Source organism: Henckelia pumila, chromosome 2 (assembly GCF_033568475.1).
Source record: "Henckelia pumila isolate YLH828 chromosome 2, ASM3356847v2, whole genome shotgun sequence".
In the NCBI taxonomy this organism is placed as follows: domain Eukaryota; kingdom Viridiplantae; phylum Streptophyta; class Magnoliopsida; order Lamiales; family Gesneriaceae; genus Henckelia; species Henckelia pumila.
This window is the reverse complement of record NC_133121.1, coordinates 42011654-42030112: the sequence shown is the minus strand read 5'-3', so window position 1 is coordinate 42030112 and position 18459 is coordinate 42011654. Positions and strand designations below refer to the sequence as shown.

At 36.6% G+C, this 18459-nt stretch overlaps 1 protein-coding gene across 1 annotated transcript; it reads left to right on the top strand.

Moving 5' to 3' along the window:
- The first annotated feature begins 15478 nt into the window (after positions 1-15478).
- LOC140881872 (profilin) lies at positions 15479-17062 on the top strand. The gene is made up of 3 exons (XM_073287507.1): positions 15479-15681; positions 16128-16265; positions 16618-17062. The coding sequence occupies exons 1-3, from the start codon at positions 15559-15561 to the stop codon at positions 16750-16752; spliced, it is 396 nt and encodes a 131-aa protein (XP_073143608.1). The 5' UTR covers positions 15479-15558; the 3' UTR covers positions 16753-17062.
- Positions 17063-18459: the final 1397 nt, after the last annotated feature.

Genomic DNA, 18459 nt, shown 5'->3' with positions numbered 1-18459 from the left:
TCCCTTATTGAGCAAAATCAAGGCTGATTTCAGTCCTAAAATAGGCTGCAAATTCGCCTCCCCATCAGCCTATATTCACCTTCGATTTGTGCACAACAAACACACCAAAACCATCAACTCACACTCCCAAATTTGGAAACCAAGGCTGCTGATTTTTCTGAAAGTCTCAAGGCGTCACTATGACCAAATCTGAAATTCTGGGCAAGTTCGATCCATCAACCGGTGACAAGGAGCACGTGATCAAGTCTCAAAAGTAAGAGCTTCGTCTCATTATTTTCGAGAATAGTAACTGTAAGTGGGCTTACATATGTTTAAAAATTTTATGTATTGCTTTAAAATATGATCGTACACCATCTCGTTCATGTTTTGATATGTATAAATTCGTTCTATTATTTATGGCACCTTTCATATGTTCTCAGATTTCGCAAATGGATTTCTTTGTGCTTTGAACAATAATAATTCAGTTTTGAAATCCGATCGTACATAATGTGTTTTGAGTACTTTGATTTGTATATGTTCAACAACTCTTGTTATTCGTTTGCTATGCTTTGAGTTTTTGAAACGACACTGTTATGATTTGATTTTGAAATGGAAAGAAATATGATATGTTATGGCCTTGTACAGTGGGTATAAAATCGTACTTATGTCCCTATATGATGGGTTTAAAATCGTACTTATGACCCCCTTCGGTGGGTATAAAACCAAAACAATGGCCTCGCCCCTTATAAGAGTAATATATATGGGACAGAAAAACGAACCATGAATAATGAAATGAAGTTTCAGTGTCATCTATATGTTTATGTTCTGTTTTTTATATGATGATGCTCCATTTTTAATTCTATTTCTACCATGTTTTGACTCATGTCGTGACACATCCTGAGACATGTCACATTCAGAATCATGTTTACATGTATATTCGTATTATGTACATCTATATGAATCCCAATATTGTATTTATATGTTTATGTCTTACCCCCGATATGTTTCAATGATTCGTTTGAGTATTGTATCTATCATGTCTTGACCCATGTCGTGACATGCTGTGAGACGCGTCACGTCCAAAACCATTGCGTGTATATATGTCCTATTATTTGGGTGTACGAACATCCCCCATTTGATGAGTGTTTCCCCAGACACTCACCCCTTCCCTCCCCAGATAAGAGTGAAGACCAAGTGGATAAGATGAACAAGACATGTTTTGGGGTTGATGATCAAGTTTCAAGACAAGAAGATTTATGCACCACAATAAAAACTCAAAACAACAACACTCAAAAGACAACGGTTTTTCATAAAACCGTTGTTATGTCTCATTTAACAACTGTTGTCTTTAAGCGTTTTTTTTTATAAAATACAACAGATTTTAAAAAACTGTTGTCTTTGAGGGGTAAAAGACAACAGTTTTTAAAAACTGTTGTCTTTGAGCATTTTTTTTAGAGCTACTACAAAAACTGTTGTCTTTGATTTTTTTTAAAAAAATATATTCTAAAAATAAAAAATTATACGTTTGTTTCATGAATTGACTAAAGAAATATCCTTCTCTCTCTCCCTCTCCTCTCCCCGATCGATCCCCAATATCTTCCCACCCTTCCCACCACTCAGCCGCCCTTATTTGAGGTTGTGGCCGCTGGAAATCTAAAATTGACCACTGATTTGGGTAGTATTTGACCTAATCTACCTATGGATACTAACATCTAGACCCACAAACCACTTTGTTTACTTGGATTTTTTTCTTAAAAATCTTGTCTTCTTCGGCATAGGACGAGAATTCCATGAACGATGAGCGACTCCAGGCCTTCGTCGGCCTCTTCTTCTTCCTACGACTCCGCCGTGGGTGCCCCACAGCCGGTACTTGTGCCACACATGTTTGTGTTAGTGTGTGTTTTTTGGGTGGCGGGTTTGCATCTTTTTCTTGATTTGGGTTTTGTTGTTTGAAGCTTGCGGGCTTGGTTTAACTTCGTTCTATCAGTTTCGTGGGGTGATCCTCTCTGATTTTGATGTTCTTCTTGTGTTCTTTAGTGAATTTGTGGATCTCTTTTATGGGTTTTGATTGTTTGGTGAACTGGTGATGTATGAGAATCTGAATTATTACAAGTTGTATAGCTCTGTCACTACTGTGCTAGAAAACATGGTGAATGATGGGGCTTATAATTCTATCCGTGGTGAAGCTAGTGGTTTGTTGATTGTGATGAAGTCTTTTGATTTCGTATTCATATTACACTTGATGCAGAAGATGATGGGGCTAACAAATCTGCTTTGTCGATCATTGCAAGAGAAATCTCTGGATATTTTAAGTGTAATGGATTGTGTTTCAACTACTAAAACTTTACTGCATACTTTGAGAGAAGAAGGATTTGTTATCCTACTTAGTTATGTGAAAGAAGTTTGTGTCAAACATGATATTGAGATACCACACATGGAAGCTCGTTATAAATCTGGTACGGGTCGTTCTTGTCAACAAAAAGATTCAATCACAGTTCAACACCACTATCAATTTGATGTATTTACAGCTGCAATAAATTTTCAAGTTGAAGAGCTTAATAATAGATTCAATGATGAGACAGTTGAACTTCTTAAACTTAGTTGTGCTTTGGACCCTAAAGAAAACTTCAAGTTTCTTAATGTTGAACATGTTTATCGACTTGCTGAAAAATTTTACTCTCTTGGTTTCGATGCACAAGATTTGCATCACTTGAGATTGCAATTGGATCACTATAAACTTGATGTTGTTGGCCATGAAAGATTTCAGAATTTATCATCTATTTCTGAATTGTGTCGAAGATTGGTTGAGATAAACAAGTCAGAAACCTACAATTTGATTGACAGGTTATTTTTTCATGTGTTATACTTTATATTTACATCATAGCTACATTGTTTACTTATATATTAATCTAATACGTTTATTTAATTAATTGATAGATTGATTTGTCTTGTTTTAACTCTCCCAGTTTCTACTGCAACAACAGAACGAGCATTTTCAGCAATGAAACTTGTTAAAACAGCTCTTCGAAATAAGATGGAAGCAGAGTTCTTCGCAGATTATATGGTTATCTACATTGAACGGGATTTGGTCGAAAAAATTGATAACGATTTAATCATTCTTGAGTTTGATTCTAAGAAGAATCGAAGAGCGCAACTCCAGTAGTGTTTTAGCTCTCTTTTTTGAAGTTATTAAATATTTGCATTTTCTCGTTACATGTTTTCATAAAGTTAATATCAACATATTTTTTTAATTATTTATTTATTTTGTCAATACATTTCAGTACGGAACGGAGCCAGCCCCAGGTATTTTTGAATTCTAGCTCCGCCCCTGATTACAACTTAGATAGTTGAAAGAGATTTGTATATGATTTTTTAAAAAAATTTATCCGCCATGCGCGTGGAATTAGGGCTCTTGTAATTGTGTGAAAACATTTGAATGTTTATTGAGGAAATCAATTAACAGTTATGCGCATCTTTCAACTATCAAGGTTCTGACTGGGAAAGCTGGAAGCAAAATACGTCTTCATATTTTTTCTTTTTTATTGATTTAAAGAAGTGGGTATTAGGGATGCTAAACCCGAGACCCGCCCCGCCTCCCTTTGGACCGAACCGAACCTGCCCCGCCCCGTGAACCCGGTGGGTCTAATCCGGGTTAGACCCGTTGGATCCGCCACAAATTTAATATTTTTAAATTTATTAAATTAAAAAGTATAAAAATTAACAAAAATCTTTAAATTTAATTTCAAATATATATCGATAATATTTAAGACAAAAAATATTCTCACAAATTAAAATTTATCAACTTGTAATTAATTAATAATTATTAACCAAAAAATATTATAATTATATATTTTTATACTAAATATATCATAATCAAATAAATTCATTTAAATACAATAATATTATACACTCAAATTATGGATAAAATATTAATTATTTAGTATAAAAATATAATTACATATTATTAATATTACTTATATATATTTTATATTTTAATTTTATATACATACATATTATGGCGGGGGAATCCGGGACGGGTTTGACCAAACCGAGACCCGCCCCAGACCCGCTTGTAGACCCGCCGATGGTAATGGGTCTGGGGCGGGTTTGATGCGGGGTCGGGTTTAGATCCGACCCATTACCATCCCCACTGGTTATACGTTTTTGTAGAATTTTCTTTATTTTCTTCTTTTGCAACCAGTACTGGTTGAACATACTAATTATGTGGGAGTAAATGTTGTTTTATGGTGGATTTATTGCAGAATGTTGTGGGGAGTCATTCAATGTCTCAGGGTATCTTTACGGCAGTGTCTCGCCGTTGGCATGAAGGGTTCTGGTTGCTTATATTTATGGCACATTTGGTTGTCCGTTTCGCACTCGCGGTTTTGGGCTTAACAGGTTTAAACATAATTAAGGATAGGTTAAATATTGATAAGTACACAATGGGATTTCTTGAGAATAAGGATAGATTAACAGGTTTTTTTTTTTTATATTAATCCTTAGTTTGAGATGGCTATCGGCCTATCTCTCAATCTCTTAAATATTTATTATTACTCAAATCATTGTTTCTTTTTCTAGATTTATATATTTTGATTCTTGATTTATATATGTGAAACGTTTTATGAGAACATTGTGATCAAATATATCATATTATTTTGTACTTTTCTGGGACAATTGGTATGTGTTAAGGCTCCGTTTGGTTTCAAAAGTCAGGCCAAAAAAACATTTTTTTAAGTGTTTTTCAATTAACAAGGTGTTAGGTTAAAATTAGAGCTTTTTCAAAAGCTAAAAATTATAACTTTTAAAAGCACTTATTTTTAAATATCACTACAAAATCCAAACGAACTCTAAATCTTGAAATTTTTCTCCCACAGCTAGTAATTTGCCTGCACCAGAGCAGACACCTCAGCCGCAGTTACAATGGATGAACCAGATTCCACAATAACCCTTGATTTGTACGAATCTGTTTCCATTTGAAATAGTATCTAGATTTAAACATTTAGTGTTGTAAGTTTAGGAATTTGAGTTGAGTTTTATTGCTCATTTTGATAAATACTTTCTGCTTGTCATTTTGTACGTATCTTGTGCTGGAATTAACTACAAGGGTTTGATTTTTCTTCCTAATCTTGTATTTCACCTAATTGTTCGGATCCCTAGCATAGTGTGGGATCTATTTACTCCTTTTCTTTTATGCCAGCACCATAATATGATTATCGGTTTTATTTGTTGATTCTTTTCCCAATATTGGTGATTGTGATATCTTTCTAAACTTGGTGATTGTGATATCTTTCTAAACTTTATTTACATATGATGCATATGGAATTTAGCAAAACACATAAATTATGAAGCCACTGAACCTAGTCCATCATCATGCGTAGGGAAGAATCACTCTAGTGACAAAATAATCGAAACTGAACCTTGTTCTAGTGACAATGTGAGCTCATTTTCAGCTTCTTATCCGTGTTTCAAGCGGTTTGTTTGAGGTATATAGGTACTGCCGAGAAATGGGATTTGTTGGCCTCGATTTAAATTAGTTATTGTCGCATTTATCGCACCATATTGATGTATTATTGGAATATTGTTGTAGGTTTAATCGTCGGAAGAGTTCGAGGTACATTTGGTACCAAGGTATTTTCTTGGAATGGATTCAGCTGTTTCCGCATGAATACCAATCCAGGAGTAACATACGTCTCAGATTTTATCTTTAGCTTCGATAATGATAAGTATTTTTAACATAATTCTGTACCAAACGGGAAGGTAATCTTCTCAAGATGCAGCGCGAGGTTCTTCTCAATTTTTGTCTCCCCCAACAGCAGCAACAACTTTCCTCTCGATCCTTCCCAATCCCGGCATCAATCGAGAAAAAAGTGACTAATTTCGCTTCATTTTAGTCACTGTGCTTGTAAATGGTTTTACTTTAGTTATGGATTGATTTGGTGGTTCCCGATATATCTATCTTTGTTTTATTTACCGACAGGGATAGAGATCGGGTTCCAGAGCATGGTTTTTTATTTTCATCTGAGCTTGCAAGAAATATATTTTAATTTATTTTCAAAACAAGAACGAGCGTTGGTCTAATTCATTGGATTGAGTTGGATATGGGGCTTATTGGCTTAAATAGTCGTGATCTATGATTTGGAAGGTTGTTATTCCACAAAGACTAGGGAATTTTGTTTGTCGTTTTTTTCACATGTCCTGTATCGGAGATGGGATTGATTTCGGTTTTGTTCTGGATTTGCATTTGTAATCTTTTGACATAATTTGGCCTCTTCACTCATGGCTCGGAATGTGCATAGCTACTGATGCAAGATGCAACTCAACTTATCTACTGGACAATGGTTTTTGTTCCTCTTGTATATTATTTAGAGTCAATTCGTTGCGTAGTTCAAATTTCAAATGACTATAGTGGAAGGAAACCAATATACATAATTATAAATTGTACATCTGGTATTTATTTGATTTGGTGATGGTTTCAATATTTTAAATTTTTTATGGTTTATGGATTATTTCCCTTGTACTGTATGTTATCTGGTTTGTTGAAAATAATCTTGGATGGAATTTTGTATTTGGCTAATGTTTCTTCTTCAGGTTAGAAAATTAAATATTAAGTTCTTTATTACTAATTTTAGATAGCAAATTAAGCATTCTTTTCATTAATTTCTGCTATATGTATGTTTATAACTCTGTGTTTGAAACTTTTAAGCGGTTTGAAATATTTTTGGATTGAACGTTCATCTCAAGCGAATACGTCCGAGTCGTCGTAAGTTGCTGTCTTTGATATCTGGGAAGCTGTCTGTGATACATATTCATCTCAAGTGAATATGTCTGAGTTATTAAATGAACTCTTTATACGTGTCCGAATACGTATTTCAAATATTGAAACTATTATTTTCGAATGTTGGAAAATTGTATATTAAATTTTATTTTTGAATTTTCGTATTTTAAATTATTAATAATATTGAAAAATTATATATTAATTTTTTTTGTTTTTTATTGGAACAAAGACAACAGTTTTTTACAGTTGTCGTAAGAGTTTAAAACTGTTGTAGAAAGCATGCTGTTAAAAGTCACGCTCAAAGAAAATGTTTAAAAACTGTTGTCTTTTAGATAAAAGACAACAGTTTTACAACAGTGAAAAACCGTAGTCTTTTCTTTTAAAGACAACAGTTTTAACTGTTGTCTATGAGTGTGACTTTTAACAACATGGCTTTCTACAACAGTTTTAAACTCCATACGACAACTGTAAAAAAATTTTGTCTTTAGTCTTTTTTCTTGTAGTGCTGGATTTGTTTTTAGTTGATTTTTCTTATGTTATCGCTTCCGCATTCTTATTTTGATTTGTAAAAAACAATTCCGTTTTATATAATAGACTGACATTATGGTCTTTTTATGAACTACGAGGCTTATTGTTGCAACATTAAATTATTTAACAATATAGGTGACGCGTCTCTATCTCGAGGAGTGACATTTAAGTGGTATTAGAGCCGTCAGGTTCATTATCAGGCTGGGATTATCCCGAAAAAAATGTGAGATTTCACATAACAAGGGAAAAGCCTAGTGTACTCCCCTCCGAAACGATCCCACAAACCATAGTCAGAGAGAAGTTTGCTTTGCAATGAGGAAATCCTTATTTCGGCCAAATTCCATCGTTTAGGCCTACAAAATCGCGTTTTTGTCATTTTAAGAAAGTATTGAAGCTCTTATAACTTTTCCTCAAATTCGAAATCCATTTTCGCGAACTGTCCCATGACCCTTTTGACTTGTACTTTCTGTCTATTTAAAAATCTCAAAACTTTCCATTTTTGGAAAATTTCTCAAAAATTTTTTTCAACAAGTTACTGCACTAAGATGTTACAGTGACTCCCGATTTGATCTGATTTTCAGTTATTTATCATATTCTAAAGTTTCTCCCTTAAATTTATTCTAGGAAATGACTCACCGAACTCGTATTGATGTCCCTTTTCGCATGTCGCGACTATCGTCGGAACACAAGATATACTTGATCAGGCACCTAAGGATGAAAGTAGCTGAAGAAATATTGGAGAAACATGCAATGTGGAGAGGAAGAGAGTATTTGGAAAAAAATATAAAACTTCAAGCCCAAGAAATGGAACAACTAGAGGAACGCTACTCGAAGTTTCTTGACGACATCGACACAAGCCGAATCAAAGAAAATGATACGCATGACGACATTAAGCGCTACCCTACCTACCTTACTGAGGCGGACAAGAAACATGAGAAAAATAAATAGAAAGTAGAATCTGCCCAGCTTACCATTGCACAACTCTCTGAAATTGGCTACAACCTCACGAAGCAAGCGAAGAATCATAAGGTCCAAAGACAGCTTGTTATGGACGAGTATAGACAATACCGTCAACAGACTGGTGCCCAGATACAACAACTTCAAGGCACCATTCATACTCTGTCCGAATAAAATTCTTCCTTGCTCCAAGTGATCCAAGGGTTACAGCAAGAGGAAGAACCCGAGGAAGAACCTGAAGAAGATCCTGAGGAAGACCCTATAGAGATAGAACTTGAAGAAGGTCATTTGGAAGGAGGAGAAGAATTAGGATAAGTAATAAAGTAGGCTAGACTAGCCGAGTGTTTTGAGTCATTGTTCTCTTTCCATTCAGTTATTTAATTTTCGTCTTGTCCTTTTGGAAGTCATTATTGTTTTGTTCTGTGTCTGCTTTCTTTGTATTTCCAAGTCAACTATTTGTTTGAATTTTCTATGTTCAGAATTTTATTATCAATAAAAGAATGTTTTTTTTACTCTTCAAATTTGTTTTGGGTTGTTTAACAGTTACCTCATCATTTATATCTCTACCCAACCATCGACCAATTCTTAGAAACTCTTGTATCGGTAGGAAATGGAAAGAGGAGCAAGGCGAGGTCGCAACCCATGTTACAATCGCAACCGCGATAACAATAACAATGGAAATGATGGAAATCCACCACCTACACCTCCACCACCGGGAATCAACCTTAATTCGATAGATCTGATGGCCCTAGCCACGATAGTGGCAACCACCCTCCAAGGTTTGGGCATGAATCAACCGCCACCGCTGCCACCACCTGCTCAACATGGGACCAAGTATCACTATGAGTCCCTTAGGAAGAACAAAATGCCAACCTTTGATGGAAACTCTGATCCAGAAGTCGGTCAGAATTGGCTCAAGAACATTGAGATTCAACTCCGACTACTTGAGATTCCGAAAGAATTTAAGGTTGATGTAGCAGCACCATTCTTGGAGGACAAAGCAAGAAAATGGTGGGAAACATTGTCACCAACTATGATAGCAGCTGGGCCAATTACGCGGAAATAATTTCGATGAGTTTTCTTGAAATAGTATTTCCAAGCAGAGATCAAATTGCAAAAATTGAGTGAGTTTGAGAACTTTGTTCAAACTCCAGAGATGTATGTGATGGAGTATACATCCAAGTTCAACTCCCTTGGAACCTATATCCCAACTATCATGACATACGACACCCTGAAGATGCATCGTTTCATGAAAGGACTGAACAATCGAGTTCAGTTAGCCTTGGCAGTATATCAAGCCACGAGCTTTGTTGATTTAATGGGAGTAGCCATTAGAGTTGAGACTAGGGGTGTAAGCGAGTCGAGCTACTCGTGAGTAAATCGTGAACAGCTCAACTCGAGCTCGGCTTGACCGAGCTCGAGTAGCTCAATGCTTCCCTCGAGTCGAGGTCGAGTTTCATTGTATCTGTATCGAGTAGCTCGCGAGCTACTCAATACATATACATATATATGTGTATGTAATTAAGGGTGTATGGAAGGGTATTTTTGTAAATAAGAGAGAATATTTGTTAACCCTAAAACCTAGATTCAATAACTAGCAGTCGCACACTCGTTACTTCTAATTTCTTCTTCTTCTTTCACCCGTCCGGCTTCGTTCCACCTCGCATGTTCGAAGATTCAATCTTCACTTTTACTCAAGTTGGGGCTGTTGGCCAATCAAATATTCGTTGAGAAATAGGCTCCAAAAGTTCCATATTATAGATGGTGTCAAAGGGCGAGCAGAAGAACCCAGTAACATCATGTTACGGCTTTCGATGTCACAATCTCTACTCGCTAGTTTCTGCGTGAATAGGTGAAGAAGCCACAGATACAAGAGTTCCAGTGGAAGATAAAAAAATTTACGTACACTCCTCGGTTTGTTCTTTATATTTTTCTCCTACAAATTGTTATTTTTTAGCTTTCGATTTTTGTTTTTTTCCAAAAAATTACTTAGTATGTTTTATTTTCTTATTTATTAATGTATGCGATTTTTTTATAGGTTTCTCATCATCTTTCAAGTTCGAAGGCAAATACTCTTTTTTTGAAGATTTTATGTATCTCTTTATTTATTTGGAGTTGGTTTATGTTGGAAATTTGGAATGTGTTGATGAAGTGGTTGTTTTCAATATAGTTTGTTGAATTTCGATACATTGTAATTTTGTTGGGTTTCGATTTTCATATAAGTGGGCATTGTTGTGGTATAGAGTACAGACATTTATTCTCTGTTTTTTTTGGATTTTTGGTTGGATATTTTGATTTTCACTTTTGTAGGCCATTGAGCTTGAGCCATGATTATATATTCATATGAAATTTTGCATTTATTTTAGTTTCTGTTCAAATGAATAATTTGGAAATTTTCGAGCTCGAGCAATTCGTAGCTTTCTCGAGTTGAGCTCGAGTTTTAAATTTACTGCTCAATCGAGCTCGAGCTCGAGCAAACATAATTTGTGTCGATCCAAGCTCAAGTATTATGATACTCGAACTCGGCTCGGCTCGCAAACCCCTAGATGAGACTGATATCAAATGGCGTGAGGACGAGCACAAAAACAAGAAACCCCTCTCTGGCCCATCCAACCAAATTGGACAGAAATTTAAGAGGCCAAATAAATCTAGTGGCCCATCCAAAGGTCCCTCTTTGATCAACACAAATATTAAGTCATGCCCCATCTGCAACTTTCGCCACCTTCGTGAATGTCGTAAGACAACTGGTGCATGTTTCAACTGTGGAAATATGGGATATCGCATTGCTGATTGCACCGAGCCTAAAAATGTGGGGACATGATTGAACGTTGGCGCTACCTCAAGCAAGCCAAAAGAAAACAAACCCAATGCTTGGGTGTTTGCCATCACTCAATAGGAGGCTGATGACGCAAACGATGTCGTGGCAGGTACCATTCTGATCAAAAAATTACCTGCTTATGTGTTGTTTGATTATGGTGCCACTCACTCATTTATATCTAAGAGGTTTTCTAAGAAGATAGGACTTGAACCTATAACACTTTTCGAACCTTTAGAGTAGAAACTCCTATAGAAAAACTATTGAGACTCATAAGGTACACCACAATTGAAATTTATGTATCAATAGGCATACTTTCGAAGCTACTCTAATTCAAATCAATATGGATGAGTTCGATGCAATTTTGGGTATGGACTGGTTAGCCAAGAACCATTCATTGATCGATTGTAGGAGGAAGAACGTGAAACTTTGGGTGCCAAACCAAGAAGATGTCATCTATCATGGCAAGGGCAAGGGACGTAAATCCATATTATCTTCTTCTGAGACCTGGAAAGCTATGAAGAGCGATGAAGAAATTACCTAGAAATGATTAACAAAGTAAAAGAAGGAGCCGAACTCAGACTGGAAGATATTCGGGTAATACAAGAATTCCAGACCTCTTTCCTGAGGAACTACTTGAAACCGTTCCAGACCGCGAAATGGAGTTTGAAATTAATTTGGTACCTGGTGTTGCACCGATTTCGAAAGAAACATATTGAATGGCCCCGGTTGAACTTAAGGAGCTAAAGTAACAACTCCAAGATTTGTTGGATAAGAAGAAAATCCGACCAAGCGCATCTCCATGGGGAGATCCGGTCTTGTTTGTAAAGAAGAAATACGGGAGTATGAGATTGTGTATCGATTATAGAAAACTGAATAAGATCACAATCAAGAATAAATACCCCATCTGGAGGATAGATGGTCTCTTCGATCAACTCAAAGGAGCTACAGTCTTCTCCAAGCTTGACCTAAGGTCGGGATACCATCATCTGAAGGTCAAAGCTGAAGACATCCTGAAGAAAGCCTTCAGGACAAGGTATGGACACTAGGAGTTCACGGTAATGCCCTACGGATTGACAAATGCTCCAGAGGAATTTATGGATCTCATGAATAGAGTGTTCAAACCATTTATCGATAAATTTGTGGTGGTATTTATCGACGACATTCTCGTATATTCACCAAGTGAGGAAGACCAAAAGGAACATCTCCATCTTACCCTTCAGACACTTAGGGAAAGAGGGTTATGCCAAATTCAAGAAATGTGAATTCTGGCTCAAAAGCATCACAATCCTGGGTCATATAATCTCAAAATCCGGAGTATCCGTAGACCCCAAGAAAGTGGAAGCAATCTATGACTGGCCCAGACCAAAGACAATGACTGAAACTCAAAGATTTTTGGGGTTAGCAGGCTATTATCGAAAGTTTGTTTAGGGATTCTCTTCGATAGCTACAACTATCACCAAGCTCACACAAAAAACTCTAAGTTCAACTGGAACGAAGAGTGTGAGAAGAGATTTGAGACTCTAAAGGAGAGGCTTGCGTCTACACCTGTGTTAGTACAACCCGAGGAAGACAAAGACTTCTCCATTTGTAGTGATGCATCTAAAGGAGTTTTAGGGTGTGTGCTCATGCAAGATGGAAGAGTAATTGCTTATGCTTCAAGTCAATTAAAATCATATGAGCAGAACTACCCAACTCATGATCTCGAATTGGCTGTCGTAGTGTTCGCAGTAAAAATTTGGAGACACTATCTCTACGGTTCCAAGTGCGAGATATTCACGGACCATCAAAGCTTCAAGTATTTGTTCACGCAGAAGGAGTTAAACATGAGGCAAAGGAGATGGATTCAAAATTTGAAGGATTATGACTTGACCATTAGTTACCATCCATGCAAGGAAAATAACGTGGCTGACGCCTTAAGTCAAAAGAATATGAGTAAAGTAATCTTGGCTTCAGTTTCTATCCAACAGTGTCTGTGAGAAACAGTCAAACTAAACCAAGATCAAGATCCCTTATTGACAAAACTCAAGGAACTAGTCAAGGAAGAGAAGTCGCATGATTTTTGGTCAAATGAGAAAGGAGTCTTATGGATGAAAGGATGATTGTGTGTATCAGAAATTGATAATCTCCATCAAGAAATAATGTCTGAAGCACATAAATCCAAATTTTCAGTCCACCCCGGCAGTACAAAAATGTATAGAGATTTAAAGAAGAACTTTTGGTGGAACGGAAAAAAGAGAGATGTGGCGGAATTCGTCTCTAGATGTCAAGTATGCCAAAAGGTCAAAACAGAACACCAACGACCTAGAGGAATACTTCAACACCTAGAAATCCCCGAGTGGAAATGGGAGCACATTTTCATGGACTTTGTAGTAGGGTTGCCAAAATCAAGAAAAATTCATGACAGAATTTGGGTAATTGTCGATAGACTCACAAAGTCCGCACACTTTCTACCAGTCCGCATGAACTACAACTTGGATAAGCTGGGTATGTTATACATGGACAATATAGTCAGACTACATGGAGTTCCAGCAAGCATTTTGTAAGACAGAGAACCGAGGTTTTGGAAAAGTTTCCGAGAGGCTATGGGCCTATGGGGACCAAGGTCACCCTCAGTATGGCCTATCATTCTCAAACTGACGGTCAAACCGAGAGAACAATTCAAACTCTTGAGGATATGTTGAGGGCATGCTCTCTAGAATTCAGCGGTCATTGAAGCGAACACTTAACGCTTAATTGAGTTAGCTTACAATAACATTTTTCACAGCAGTATTGGAATGGCGCTATACGAAGCACTATATGAAAGAAAATGTCGATCACCATTGTATTGGGAAGAAGTGGGTGAGAAATCCATTACTGACCCATAACTTTTTGTGATTCCAGCTTGTTGATTGCTGTGTAGATATGGTGACTTTGGGTTAGAGTTGTAGAATTTGTTGTCAAGAATCTTATGCATATTCTCTAGATAAGAGTTTGTATAACTTGTATGAACTTAGCAAGTTTAGTTGTATGTGTTGATCAACAAGAAACTTGATGATGTGATAACAACTTGTAATGTTTGATCTTTAAACACCTTATGATATTACATGTTTTAATCTAGATGTTGATGTTGGATACATGCTACATATGTTAGATTATGTTTGAGGATCGAAACAAACCTCGACGATCTGTGAAAAGGAATCCACCACCTTTGACTCCTCCTTCTACTGAGAATCCGCCGCCAGTAATAACTCCTTCGAATGATCAGGGTAGTACTAGAGTGGATCAGTTTGATGCAACCGCAACCCCGATGGAGACTCTATTGAAGAGATTTCGATCTTTCCGACCGCCTACCTTGCTGGCACCGAGAACTCCGTTGAATGTGAGAGTTGGCTAGATGACATCGATCAGCTCTTTGATTCTCTCGACTATACCGATGACCGCAGAATCAGGTTAGTCATTCACCAGCTTTAGGGTGTTGACAAGAATATGTGGACCACAACCAAGAGGGCAAATGAGAATCGAGGCACCGTTGTTACTTGGGATTTATTTAAGACTGAGTTCTACAAGCGATTCTTTCCTGTCTCGTATCGTAAGGAAAAGGGTGCCGAATTTACGAATTTGAAGCAAGGAAATCTGAGTATCGAGGAGTACGTGAGCAAGTTTGACAGTCTCTTGAGGTTTGCACCTCACATTGCAGATCACGAGGAAGCCAAAGCCGATCACAGCAAAAGGGATTTCTGCCCGAGGGCCGTGCGCGGGCGCGCGAGGCGCGTGGCCGGAAACAACAGTGGACAAAGTTTGTATTATCAAGGAAAGACTCAAGACTGTACAAGATCGACAGAAGAGTTGGGCTGACATGAAAAGAAGACCATCGACAAAATATTAATCTATCATTTTATCTAAAAGTTAATTAATCAATTCAAGCAAACTATAATCTATAAATCAAACTAAATAATATTTTAATAACTATATTTCGTATTTATTTTTTATTATATTATATTATATTATATTATTTATTTATTTATTATTTATAATATCATCTAAACCAAATGGTAGCGACCATATCTTATCTTATAATCCTAAAAGAGTGTGATGTCCTTTAAATTATTTTTTTCCAAATATATATTATGAGAAATTGCGATGATTGTTCACCATTCTAAAAATGACCATGTTCCTCGTCTATATTTTTTAAAAATTCAATAGAAGGCTAATTTATTGGAAATAAAATAAAATAAGAACTAAGTGATGCGGATGAATTTGAAGATCGCATAAAATGCGAGGGGTACTTTAATTTCACCCCAACAAAAATAATAATGATTATAATAGTTAATAAAGAAAAATAAGCATTGTCTCCGTCTCCACTCATTAAATCACGACAAAATCTACGGCCATTAATCATCGCCTTTTCTCCTTCATAACTTTCACAAATTTATTTCGTATTTATTTCCACACCCACACCCACACCCACACCAACCCAACAAACAACCACAAATCCAACGCAAACTTTTTTCTCAATCAAACCATGTCGTGGCAGGCTTACGTGGACGATCACTTGATGTGCGATGTGGACGGCGTTCACCTCACCGCCGCCGCCATCATCGGCCAAGACGGCAGCGTCTGGGCCCAGAGCTCCACCTTCCCTCAGGTCACCTACATTGGATTCTTTCATTTTATCCTGTTTCCATAGATTGGGATTTTGTTTTAATTGTGCTAAAGTTAATTGCTTTGTCGTATGAGACAAATCTATCACATTCATCACTCGATTAAAAAAAACGTTTTTAAAATTAATGTATAATAATTCTGAATAGTAGAGTGTCATCAAACAAACATTTCATGTCACCCTTATTTATGATTTATACGATCCGGGCAGCTGTGAATGTAGATCTAAGGATTGAGTTAATTGATTTTTCTATCCCTGGGTGGTTGGTTATATATGTATTTTAACGGAGACTTTTCCACCTTGTGATTGCTTGGTCCTTTGCAATGCTAACTGTTGGTTAGCAAAAGTTGGCTTATGCCGTTTTGTTTGGATTACGTGCTGCTTAATTTTGAAAGCACAAATCATGTTATCGAGTGGTTGTTTACATGCAGTTCAAACCCGAGGAGATTTCTAACATTGCAAAGGATTTTGAGGAGCCTGGATTTCTTGCTCCAACCGGACTATACCTTGGAGGCCACAAGTATATGGTGATTCAAGGGGAGCCTGGTGCTGTTATTCGTGGAAAGAAGGTATATTTTTTAATATTAAATTTCAAGCTGCTGTTTACCATGTCATAATCTTCCATAGCTGATGAATAATCATATTCCACACTTCTGTTTCATATATCATTTTCACTTGTGTATATGTGTCTCTGTTCTCTGTAAATTGAAACAAAATCCTTAAAAATATAGTTGGACAGTTGGTGATGAAACTCTATGCAAAAACTTCAGAGGATGTTTGTTTGGACAATGTTTCATGTATGATCCTGAAAACGAGTGACAACTGATCATCGTCAAACAAGAACATTGATAAATCACAATCTCTTCCATTCTTCCTTAAATTCGTGTCATTTTATATTTTCTTCCGTCATGACAATTACAGGGAGCTGGCGGTATAACCGTAAAGAAAACTGCGCAAGCTCTCATTTTCGGCCTCTATGAGGAACCGATGACGCCTGGACAGTGCAACATGGTTGTTGAGAAAATGGGAGACTACCTTATCGACCAGGGCCTGTAGATCTTCCTTTCCTTGAATGTGCTAGAGGCATAAATATTATTACATGTTCCTGAGTTTCTGGCATTTCATCTTCAACGAAAATAATGGCGAAGATCGAGAGTGTTGTTTTGTAGGAATGTAGCTATTTTCCCCTTTGGTCTTGAATTTTTTTTTTATAGGCGTGTGTTTCTTTGTTCGGATACTGGTTTGCATTAACCAAAGCATTGAAGGCTGAGGTTCTTATTGCCACTGTATCGATTTCCCGTGTAATAAATGGGAGATAATTTAAGAATAATAAAGTGTCTAATAAGTCTTGTTGCGTTTGGACCAATTTGATCGTTGTTTTTTTTATTTCCCCTCATGCTAGGCTACCTATTCTTGTTGCATACAAAATTTTGTATGTATAAATTTTGAGATGGTATAAAAATTAAGAAATTTAAAGATAGATTATTGACAATCTCTATGGCCCAGTAGGAGGAGGTTTCCATTGGCTTATTATCATCGTAATTCGTACTGTTTAATCTATAAATTAATTTGTGCTATTAATTTATCATTTAACCCTTTAAGAATTTTAATGATGAGCCCCGGTAAACTAAAGCCCAATAAAGTTACAGGAATTGCAAAGAATTGGTCAAAAAACTTCCAAAATCCACAATGCAAGTAGTGGGATGGTGCAGTTGAGCACTCGGAAAATCGAATCACGAGGAACCAAACAGAGAAAGAGAAGAAGACTAAGTCTAAACAGTTACAAGTAGTGAGATGATGAAGTTGGTCACTCGGGGAACCTTCGGCACTCGAAGAACCAAGCTGAGAAAGAGAGAGAGAAAGACCAAGTCAAAACAGTTAAGAGTTAGTTATATTTTCAGCATGTATTTCCTTGGTTCCTCCACGTTTTCAGTAGTATCTTTTTCTGTTTTTTATGGCAAACATTTGTCATTTTCAAGTTTTAGTAACAAATTTAAGGTTTTCGATTGCTATTAAGAATTTTTTTTCGTTATTTCTTATACTCTTTAGCGTTAAACCGAAAAAACCGAGACCGATGGTGGAACCGGAACTCGTAATCGTTTTTTATAGAAGTTAGATTTTTCTTTTTCTTTTCTTTTTCACTTTTGGCACGATTCGTGCCTGGCACGCCGCACACAAAAAATCCAAGCCAAACACGTACTTAACAAAAAGAGGCACTGGAAGATAAATAATAATTAAAATAAATAGATCAAGTTTCTCTCTCGGTTTTTGAATAAAAAAAATATGAATCCAAAACTGTTTCGAAAGTCTGGTCTTTTCTTCTGTGGCGAGGCTTGTATCAGGTTTGTAAAGTTTTTGGTTTCCTTTATACGAAGAATAAAGGAAATTATGAGTTGGTCGATACTTATCTGGGACGTCGAGTTAGTTCTCACAATATGTCCAATGATCTACGTTATTTTGGTCAGGAGGGATCCATATGGAATGGGGTAGAATTCGCGTGGTGAGAGTAGTGTAGGCTATTGAAGATATCCATTTTGATGTAACCAAAATTTTAGTTCGGGTTCGATCTGGTAGAGCGGATCTTCTAAAATTTTAATACACGGGTTGGATCGGATAAATAGAGTTTTCACTGAAAAAAACAGGGTAAGTGTTAGAGTACCGTTTTTTCGTGTCCAAGACGCACCGGAAATTTAAAATTTTTCATTTTGACATTCAAAACATGAAAGAGTGGGTGCACGGTGAGCCAACTTGTGGCTAAGGGCT